This window comes from Choloepus didactylus, chromosome 19 (genome assembly GCF_015220235.1).
Source record: "Choloepus didactylus isolate mChoDid1 chromosome 19, mChoDid1.pri, whole genome shotgun sequence".
In the NCBI taxonomy this organism is placed as follows: domain Eukaryota; kingdom Metazoa; phylum Chordata; class Mammalia; order Pilosa; family Megalonychidae; genus Choloepus; species Choloepus didactylus.
The window spans coordinates 2632095-2643775 of record NC_051325.1 but is presented as its reverse complement, the minus strand read 5'-3'; the positions used below and the strand labels follow the sequence as shown (position 1 = coordinate 2643775).

The 11681-nt window shown below is 43.4% G+C and overlaps 1 gene segment (V, D, J or C); it reads right to left on the bottom strand.

The window, feature by feature from the left end:
• Positions 1 to 10748: 10748 nt before the first annotated feature.
• Positions 10749 to 11428, bottom strand: LOC119515986. The segment is given in 2 exon segments: positions 10749 to 11245; positions 11330 to 11428. Coding segments are annotated over 2 exon segments (543 nt in total).
• Positions 11429 to 11681: the final 253 nt, after the last annotated feature.

Genomic DNA, 11681 nt, shown 5'->3' with positions numbered 1-11681 from the left:
CAAGAATGAGGAGACTAGTAGGGGTAGGATTCATCAGGGAAGGTCAACGAGGGAGAGGACTGCAAGAGAGGGTGTGAGGGAGGAATCAAATTGTGAATAAGAGAGATAATAGGATAACAATGAAGATTATAGCAGTTGTTGTTGCATACAATTAAATCTCTTGAAAATGAGTTCTGATTCTTTTTATTGGGTTAACAGTCTGTATCAGATTCCACCTACTTCTGGGTGACTGAAAACTAAGTCCATCTGTAAGTATTATTTATACATGCCTTGTCCCAGTTCTCAGGCTAGCTGTTTGCCTCTGGTGTGGTCTTCATCTGTTTCTTGGTAATTTTGAGTTTTAGGAGCCCAGTAGGAATGGATTCCCAAGGAGGGCTGAGAGTGTATTTAAATGAGAAATATGAATGCCAGTATCAATATCTTCTAATTTAGCTGTACATGGGTTATTTGTAAGTCCATGTTAGGGGACTCTCAAGTGGGGTTGGTTTGCATCTTTATGAACATTTCTTTTCCAATATACAAAGTCATAATTGTGACGATATAGGTTTTGTGTATTTTTGTCTCCTGGGAATGTGCTGTAAATATCAGGTTTCTTAAACCAATATTTGTTTAATCATTCATCACCAGTTCTGCTTACCAAAAAAAGGTCAGTAGACACTTCCAATACATGCCTGGTTCCATGCCTTGTTAGTTCATCTTCCTATCCATTCAAAGATTGGGAATAGTTTGAAAGCCCAAGACCTTTAATCATTAACTAATTCAGAAGAAACTGGATTGGGTGTTGCATGTGAGAGCACCAGCTTTCCTTAAGGAAATTTTGGAGAGACCCAGCTACTAGATTATTTGATTACTCTTTTGCTCCTGTACCCAGATCAGATGACTGATCTGCACATGATGACAGCTATGGGAATTCAACAAAGTTTCCTTTGACTTCTCCCTGCCCAGGCATACTTGCCATCACTTGGGTCACCCTCACTGTAGATGGTACAATTTGATAACTGGGAGGGTCACTTTGATGAGCGTAAAAACCTAGGACAAGGACACAGGCAAAGCTGCCACAAATGTATATTGTGTTGGTAGCAGCCAGTATTTTAGGCAGCACCCAATATTCCAGGCAGGGATTGAATTCCAAAGTTTTTTTAAATAGTCTCCCTATTACGATTTCAAATAGGAATAACATTTTTCCAAAATGAGTGGAAATCAGATCTGATTCTTTTTCTTGGTTAACTGTATGTATCAGATTCCATCTACTCCCGGGTGACTTAAAACTAAGTTCACCTGTAAGTGAACTTACCATTGGGTAATGGTAGATTAAGAGATTCTACAAATTTGGCTATTTCAGCTTGAAGTTGGTAAATACATGGAAATGAAAAGTTGCAAAATAGGCCATATTATGCATATTGTTTTCATAATTTATCCTGTAAACGTTTTCCTCATTCAGTGTCAAATTCCAAAAAAATTTCCGTTTGGGATTGTTTTTTAACACCTTTGAAATCGTAGCAACCGTATCTTCTATACAGGGAAAAGGCTTCAGTTCATTGGAGATACATACAAATCATTATAAAAAACATATTTATAAACTTGTAATTGGGTTAATGGTTTTAAGAAAAATTAGCATATTTTAAAATGTCCAGTTCTTAGGAATAAATGTCCTTAAGAGCTATGGAAAAAAATTCTTGGGTTATGCTTGGGACAAATTGAACAATTGTGATATATTTTCATACCTATATTATTGGAGAGTTTTGAAAATTATTGTTTTCCCCTGTTCAACATTTTATCAGCCTTCAATTGTCTGGTGGCAATTAGGGATGACTGGATTTCCATTAGTGCCAAATGATTTAATTGCAGGCTCATAAAACAGCCACCGGTTTACCATTTCTCAAACTTCTAGGAGGAATATCAAGGAGTATATTTTTATATTTCCAATAAAGTTATTTTGTTCAAAAGTTATTATATAAGCAGGGGTATAATTAGAATTTAGAGCTGCATGTTTGGCAGCTATATTTGCCATGTGGCTGCCAGTGCTTTCCACCACACTTTCTCAAGTATGACCAGGAATTTTAATTATTATCAAAGCCTTTGGTAAAAATATAGTCTATATAAATTCCATAGCATAACAGCTTTTTTTTTTTTTTTTTTTTTTTTTTTTTTAATTTTCCCTACATTGGAGGTTACAAAGCATCTTTGTTTCCATAACATCTCCAAATTATGAACAACTCCCAAAGACTACTGGCTAACAGCATGTATATTTACTGTTTTTTTTTTTTTTATTTCAAAAGTATGCAGGTTTCCGTGAGGGTAAAAATAACAGCTTGACTACATGGCATTACTTAAGGAATTTGATTCTCATGTCATAAATAAAATGATGGATTACTGTGTTATTAAAAGCTATAAACCATCCATAACCAGATGTTATCTGCATTATCAATTAGGGTTCCTTGTAATTCTATTGGAGACGTTAGAATTGGTCAGATGAAGCTATGCAGTTTTCAGGAGTTCCATCAGAAATTGCTGGAAGTAAAATAGTAAAATTAAGTTTCTTACAAAAACAAAGTTTTCATTGGGACAGGAAAGTAGTCACAGAGGCTGGGAGATCCCAAATAGAGTTGGGAGGCTATCCCGGAGGTCTCTCTTATGTAAGCTCCAGATAGACATCCCAATTGGCAACAGCATGCCATGCCCTTACCAAAAGTAGTCCCCAAATACCTAGGTCACAATGTGATATTCTATAAAAGACGCATTCATGAAGTTTTATCTTTCAGAAACTTAAGTCCACTACATTGTTTCTATAACAGAAAAGTCCTAAAACTGAGAGGCAACAGCTTCTTTAAGATCACCTATCAGATGTGTACCCCTTTCCCATACTCTTGGCACCCCCTTTCAATATGAACAATTAAGGTGCTCACTGCCTAGACACCCCTAAAGATGGAGAAAGTGATTAAGTGAGAGGAAGAAGAAGTAACAAACAAGATAACATCTATGAATACTGAAATTTGTATATATATATATATGTGTGTGTGTGTATATATATATATATGAACTCACACATCTGATGGGTCAGCATTCAGAGTATGTCACCCCTGGGGCCCCAGCCTAAGAAAGGCAAGGTGCAAACCCTCATTCAGGGGCAGAATTCTGCAGTCCAGAGTGGGGATGGACTGGAAGTGACTGTGCCCATTCCCCACCCCAACTCTGGGTTCAAAGGTAGTGCTGGGTATGGGTGTACTGTGCACCCTGGTTGCTGTTATGAAGGGTGGTGATGGTGAACTGTGGTCTCCATAGTCAGGACAACCTTGTGCCCCATTAAAATAACAGTGCCTGGGGTCCTTTAGCCAGGACCTTGAGGGGCATCTGGCAACCAGGGCTGGTCCAAGCAGTCAGCATCCCATTGCGGTGTCACAGGACCAGGGAGGAGCTGTGGGGAACTTGGGGCTTTCAGGTAAGAGGGGATTTCTAGGGCTCCAGGGAAATGGCTCAAGGGTCATACATGCCTGTGCTCTAGTGAGGAAACAACTGGGCAGGCAAAGCTGTTGGACACTTTGTGGTGAGTTCAAGAAAGTGGAGGGAGTTAAGGAGAGAAACAACACGAGGGTGGGAGGGACCACCACAAAACCTTGTGGCTTGGACCAGCAGCTGATTAAGTCAGGGTCAAGCTTGTGCTGGCTGGACACTGAAGCCCTGGCCAGGAGTTGCTGTTTGGTATTTTGGTTGTGGTGGGCAGACACTGAGGACACCTCTGTACACCTAGATTCAGGCCACACACAGCTAGTCCTCCTGGGGGATCCTACTCTAGGAAGTGTGTCCCAGAATGGAGACAGTAGTGCACTCTGTAAGGGGAGAGGAAGGCTGGCATGCAGCAAAGCAGGGGTGCTAAGAGGTAAAACTGTCCCTGCAAATGGCTCTGAGCATGTCTGGAGCACAGCATATGTGGAGGGAGGAGGGACTGGGGAGGGATTATATGTGGTGCCAGAAAATACCTGGGGAAGGACAGTCCCCAATGACACTGTCCATCCCTTCTGACACGGCTGGTGACTGGGTTTTTGAAGTCCAGCATTCTGACTTGACACAGAGAGACCAGAACAGGGTCTTTGGTGGGCATTTTCAGCTTGGGCTCTGCCAGAATATCTGTAAGTGAGGAAGGCAAATTTCCTTTGGCCCCCAGCTGTCTGGTTCTGTAGATGGGGGAGGGGCTTGCCATTCCTGCAAGGACAGGGCAGACAAGAATGTTCTGGTCTGTTGATACAGCAGCTGGGAGTTGCAGGCAGAAGAAGTACTGGTCCAGACTAGTGACTATGCCCACTGGGGAATCCAGATCCAAGCAGCAGAAAGGCCATAGCCAAAGGGCAGGGTAATGGCCTGGGACAGAGGGCTCCTCTAGGACAGGCTGGGCAGCTGGCATTGGAAATTGAGGGCCAGGCATTGCAGGTATAGCATAACTCTTGTCAGAGAGACCCCATCCTGGGTCCCTTTTAGGAAAGGCCAATCTCTACAGAGTGTACCTCACCCTGACCATACTGGATGTAGGTAATCTGGCTCCTCAAGGGAATTTCTATTTGGAACACTCACCACAGGTTGATATCATACACAGAGATCCTCCTGACAGTGGCCCTGTGGGGATGCAGTGACCAAGAATGCTGCACAAACCCTTTCCCCAGGAAAGAAGTTTATGAAGCCCCCAGGCTCTGTGACAGCTCAGGAACAGGGTCCCATCTCTTTGCATGGGCTACTACCCCACATGGACCCTGCTCTACTTCATGCATCCCAAGCTCCTGCACAACTTAAAACAGCCTCAACTCTATGAACCACTAACCTCTGCACTTCCTGAGGCTCAGGGCAGAATGTCACAGACTCCCTATTCTGCCTAATTGGTTTAACAGCCTGGCTATGAGGACTAAGGGAGTATATTGGATGGGGCCCTCTCCATTGTAGCTTACCCACCAAGGATGGTTTTTCCCAGAATCCAGCACAAGGCCTTTTGGTGTGGGGAGAAAGGCAGTCTTGGCCAGCCTTGTACACTCTGGATGTTGGAGGGAGAAGGAGAGGTGGCCAAGTGTGTCAAGTGTGCCATCTTAGCCCCTGGCTCTTTGAAGCCACAAGTTGTCAGGGGGATACTGAACCAGGACACAATCTCAAAGGCTGACATGATCCAGGATGACCCTGAAGAGGCAGATGGCCCAGGCCCTTCCAGCCCCACAGGGGGGCTCATAGCCAGGGCTGGATATCATGCAGTATCAGACTATGAGTTACCTGGGTATCAATTTTAGGATCCATAGTCTTTAAAATTATCCCCAAGGCCAGACAAAAGCAAATAAAACAAAAATCCTCTAAGAAGGCAGGTGAAATATCTTTATTTTTTATGAGAGTCTTGTAGACTCCAAAATCCTGAACTGTAAAATGGATACAAAGAAAGAATTTTAAGGAGACAATACTTATGACAACTTAAATTCTTCCAACATTAGCATTCTGGGTACTTTTTTTCTTTTTTTAGTATTACAATGGTGAAATATTAACAGCACATGCAAATTTTTCAGAAAAAAATACCATGATAGTAGATAAGACCACTTATGAGAAGCCTAGCAATGAATAAGTGAAAAACAAAACAAAACAAAAAAAATGACTGGCTCATTTGACTTTGAGGGTGAACATGTCCGTACTCCATAAGGCAGGCCACAACCTGGGAATTCCAATGAATGTTTTCAATGAATTCACCAGGAGAAGCTCGCTGGCTGAAGTACAGATGGAAATTCTCCCTTCTGACCACTCAAATCATCACTTCTTTTAAGGTCTTTAAGTTAAAGCTAACTGCCTGTATCAGAGTTCTCTCATTGCAGAAGGTACTTTCCTTAGTTAATGTAGATGTAATCAAAGATAGATGCAGTAAACATAGTGGTGACTTAGATGCATAAAGTGTCTTCACATTAACAATCAGGCCTGCGCCTGCTTGATCAAACAACTGGGCACCATAACTAGCAGAGTTGACTCATGAGTAACTGTGCTGGTTTGAAGGCATTATGTCCCCCAAAAAAGCCATATTCTTTGATGCAATCTTGTGGGGCAGACATAATAGTGGGGATTAAGTTGGAACATTTGAATTAGGTTGTTTGCATGGAGATGTGCCCCACCCAGCTCTGGGTGGTGACTGGTGGGATACTCCCATGGAGGTGTGGCCCCACCCATTCAGGGTGGGCCTTGATCAGCGGAGCCATATAAACGTGCTGACTCAAAGAGACTGAATAGAGTGCAGCTGTGAGTGACGTTTTGAAGAGGAGCAAGCTTGCTAGAGAGGAATGTCCTGGGAGAAAGCCATTTTGAAACCATAACTTTGGAGCAGATGCCAGCCACGTGCCTTCCCAGCTAACAGAGATTTTCTGGACGCCATTGGCCATCCTCCAGTGAAGGTACCCGATTACTGATGTGTTACCTTGGACACTTTATGGCCTTAAGACTGTAACTGTGTAGCCAAATAAACCCCCTTTTTATAAAAGCCAATCCATCTCTGGTGTTTTGCATACCACAGCATTAGCAAACTAGAACAGATTTTGGTACCAGAGAAGTGGGGTTCTTTTGCTGCTGAGTCTGCAAATACCAAACATGTTGGAACAGCTTTTCAAATGGATAAGGGGAAGATTCTGGAAGAATAGTGAGGAGCTTGATAGAAAAGGCCAAAACTGCTTTAAAGAGACTGTTTATGGAAATATGGACTCTAAAGATACTTCTGATGAGGACTTGAGCAGAAATGATGAATGTGTTGTTGTGAACTGAAAGAAAGGCAATCCTTGTTTTAAAGTGGCAGAGAATTTGGCAAAATTGAGTCCTGGTGTCAGATGGAAGGAAGAATTTGAAAGTGACAGCCTGGAATACTTAGCAGAGGAGATCTCCAGACTACATGTGGAGGATATACCCTGGCTTCTCCTTGCAGCTTATAGTAAAATGCAAGCAGAGAGAGATAAACTTAGCACTGAACTCTTAGGTTCAAAGAAACCAGAAGCTGAAGATTTGGAAAATTACAGGCTTCCAGTGAGTGGAATCCCAGAAGCTATAGCCCAACATGAGGATGTAACCAAACATGGAACCCAGCCACCATTTCAGTACAAGCCAAGATTGGAGATGGAATTAAGCAGAAAGGATTTGTGGAAAGTCCTATTGTCTGGTGGCTTTGATCCCTGTGTGCTTCATGCAAAGCCAACAGAATTTTTATGAGATCTTTACAGACAGAGCCATTGCCAGTCTGGACTGGAGAAGACAGACAAGGAACAAACTGAAGGAAAAATTTCTTCTAAGACAGAGCCATGGAGGTTGAGGTCTGGAGTCAAGAGGTCTCAGGCTGGGAGAGCGGAGCAGCCACACACATGGAAAGGGAGAGTTTGCCCTGGAGGTCGAGGGTGGGCTTTCTACCTTGATGCTCTGGAAGAGTTTTGCCACCTCAGGTCCCAAAGAGGGTGGAGCACATTTCCAGGGAATTGGGGAGAGCCTGGCTGCCACCACACTGTTCTGAAGGGGTTGAGCATGTGTCCCGGAGATGGAAGGGAATCTGGGAGCTGCCCCGATGTTTGAGGAAGGTGCGGCGGAGAAGGTGGTCTCCCCAATGTGTGGATATGTTGGAGCACTCACCTAAGCATTTGGAGAGGAAAGTACTGCCATAAAGGCCCTTAGGAAGGGTTAGTCTCCCTCTCTCTCAAGCCCCAAAGATGCAACATTGTTCTATAAATGACTCTCAGACTTTGAAATCTAATGGAGTTTGTCCTGCAGGTTTTAGGAACTGTTTTGGTCCTGTTAACCCTGTTTTCCTTCCTCTTTCTCCTTATGGCAATGGGAATGTTTATCCTATGAATGTCCCTCCTTTGTATATTGGAAGCATATAACTTGTTCTAAATCCACAGATGCAAAGCTAAAGGAAAAGTATGCCTTAGGACTGACCATGACTATATTTGATTTTGATGGGATCTTGTACTTAACTATTGTTACTGAACTGATTTAAGTTTCTGTGGTATTGTGGGATGAATGTGTTTTGTATTTGGAAAGAATATGTTTTTCTGGGGTCCAGGGGGTGGAATGTGCTGGTTTGAATGTATTATGTCCCCTAAAAAAGCCATATTCTTTGATGCAATCTTGTGGGGCAGACACAATAGTGGGGATTAAGTTGGAAAGATTGAATTAGGTTGTTTGCATGGAGATGTGCCCCACCCAGCTCTGGGTGGTGACTGGTGGGATACTCCCATGGAGGCATGGCCCCACCCATTCAGGGTGGGCCTTGATCAGCGGAGCCATATAAACGTGCTGACTCAAAGAGACTGAATAGAGTGCAACTGTGAGTGACGTTTTGAAGAGGAGCAAGCTTGCTAGAGAGGAATGCCCTGGAAGAAAGCCATTTTGAAACCATAACTTTGGAGCAGATGCCAGCCACGTGCCTTCCCAGCTAACAGAGGTTTTCTGGACGCCATTGGCCATCCTCCAGTGAAGGTACCCAATTACTTATGTGTTACCTTGGACACTTTATGGCCTTAGGACTGTAACTGTGTAGCCAAATAAACCCCCTTTTTATAAAAGCCAATCCATCTCTGGTGTTTTGCATACTTCAGCATTAGCAAACTAGAACAGTAACCATCACAGAATGTGAGACAAGGACACTGAGGACTAAGCCAAAGCTGGGCTGTGTTTAGGGCCAATCTGAGGATTTTAAATTCTGAACATTATTTGTTTGCATTTCTTCAAAGTTGTAGCATGGATGGGAGAGAAAAAGAATAAACTACTTAAGAAAGATTTATCAGCATAACAGAAGTGAACATAAAGTGAGAAGAGTAACTTTATTCAATTTTCCAATAAACATGAATTAAACACCTAAATAATATATTTCCTAAATATCAGGACTTTGTGAACGTGCAACCACCATTAGCATCCCTTAGTTCCCAGGCACTTAGTTCCTTGGTTTCTCCAGATGGGATGTTGTTGGAGGACATTTGTGTGTGGGACTTGGGAGGAGGCTGTAGTGGACGGTCACTTGGGCTTAGGACAGAAGAGCCTGACAAGGTGACATGCCCCAGAATGATAAACTCAAGCCACAGTTTGTGGAAGTCATGAGGTTTGATGACTGTTAATGTGTGGGTTTGTGGTTGCTTGGTGGGACTTACATGTCCCCTAACAGTGAAAGAGTCTCTAGCTGTTGTGAATCCCACCAATTTCTCTATCCTGATGAACACCCAGCTGCCCTGAAGATGTTTCTGTGACCTTGGGGGACTTGGTGCCTGGGCCAGGGCTCTAGGTAATGCAAGCTGGTTATAGGTGAGGTGAGCTAAGCCCTTAGTGAGGAGATACAGGATCTGGTGAAGTGATCAGGCCCCTGGGTGATGTATGTTGGGTTCTGAGTGAAGCAAGCAAGTACTGAGTGACATGATTCAGGTTTTCTGTGAGGTGAGCTTGGTTCTGGTTGGGTTGAATCAGGACCTGGATGAAGCCAATCAGGCTCTGGTTGAGATTTGTAGGGCTCTGGTTGAGGTAAGTCAGATTCTGGGTGAGTTGAGTTATGGTATCTGTGAGGGGAGTCAGACTGTGAGTGAGGTGAGTTGGGCTGTGGCTGCATTGGGGTCTGAGTGAGTCTTCTTGGCCTCTGAGTGAGGAGAGTCAAGCATGTTATAGAGCAAGTCTGTTTCTGAGTGAGGATAGTCTTTGTGTAAGGAGATCCGACCTCTGGGTAAGCTGAGCATGGCCCTGGGTACCTGTTGCTGTCTGTCTTGTTTCAGAAATTACCAACCAGAGGCTTGAAAATATTATTCATATGATTATTATTATTGCATATGGGCAAGGGGGTTAGGCAATGGTGGATCCAGGGGCCAATACAGAGGACAGCACTTTCTTTTTCTGCCTATTTAGGGCAGGTTGGAGAAATCTGTGGTATGCTGGGCTTCCCAGGATGTGCTGGAATGTGAGGTCCAAGTACACATCTGAGTATGACTGGCTTCCTCTGAGGACCCACAGGTAAGCTGTGCCTCAGAGTCCTGTGTTTATGGAGGGAATATTAGGAATAAGAAAAAAGTTTTTCTGCTGACCTAGCCTACTCAAATAAAATTATAATGGTGTCCTTGATATATTCATAGAAAAATATTTGATGATTTTAGGGAGAAATATTTTGTGACAAGTGTTTGGTACAGGGATGAAAAATTTAAAATAATGAATTTAGTAAATATCAATTGTATCAAGAATGTCAAATAGATTTAAAAGTGATAAAATCTGAACTTGTTTTTTAACATATATATATGTCTTTTACTATACATGTAAAGGTGTGTTGGAGACAATGTTGACATTTTATGTAATAGAGTCATAATAGATAAGAACATTAGTGTAGGGGCAGAGACCTGGTCTCTGGTGCAACATGAGGAGGAGGGAACAAAGTGAGGCCCTTGGAAGCTGCTCCTAGTGAGGGTCAGGATTTCCCACCTCCTCATTCTTCCCATGAGGGCATGGGGCTCCACAAAAGGGTGAGTGGGGGATTATTTCCCTGAGTATTCTCAAAATATGTGAGTTATATTGAGGGGAATACCTACACAGAGACGGTAAATACAAATTTTGTTCACATTTTCTTTCACATAGAGAAGAGAAAAAAAAAGCACATTTCACGTAAAATTTTATGTTAGTATACATGTTTGTATTATAATATCCACTTAGCAACAATAAAAACAGAAACCAGTTCTGAGTTTGACTCTTGGACACACACAGCACTTCTTAGAAAAGGGGCAAAGGCAGTTCTCTGGCCGTTACATGTACTGAAGCAAGAAGAGGGAACCACAGGCAAGGCCGGGAAACCCCTCCCAGTCCCTTTCTGCATCTGTTCCTGGGGATAGCCCATGAGCACTCCCTGGTGGTCCCAAGTGCCCCCTGCAGCCCAGACCCTCCTGTGCCCTTAGGGGAGGTTTTTGTCTGGGCTCACCCTGACTTCCCCTCACTGTGTCTCTTGCACAGTAATATGTGGCCGTGTCCTCGGGTGTCACACTGCTCAGCTTTGAATAAACTTCATTCTTGGAGGTGTCCCTGGTGATGCTGAGTCGTGACTGAAGAGTTGGGTTATAGTTTGTGCTTCCACTACTCCTTATCCTGCCAACCCACTCCAGCCCCTTTCCAGGAGCCTGTCGGATCCAGTGCACAACATAGTCAGTTAAAGAGAATCCAGAGACAGAGCAGGTGAGGGACAGGGTCTGTGAGGGCTTCACCAGACCAGGTCCTGATTCCTTGAGCTGCACCTGGGACAGGACACCTGAGGACAAGGAGAAACAAAGTGAGTCATGTGCTCAGATGCATCATCCCCATTACCTTCATGTCTGAATCCTGAGACACTCACATCTGGAAGCTGCCACCAGAAAGAAGAAGAACCAGGAGGTTTTCATGTTCTTATGGGTGATTTCTTTGACTTTTGGAAAATATTTTTCCAGAATGTGAAGAAGCCTGAATTTAAGTCAGTGTGCCCTGTCATTTCCTTATGTTACATAGGTGGTCATTTGCATGTGGGTGGTATCTTTCTGTGTAAAGATGAAAGGGGGAGGGAAGGTGATTTTCTCTGGGGCTACCCTGTGAGAGTTCAGCTGGGGTTGCCTTGTCCTCTCCCAGTTTTCCTCTTTCTCTAAGCCCAGGTTCATATTCCACCACACAGGAAATATGCTCTGTGAACTGATTGGGGACCAAATCTTTTCACA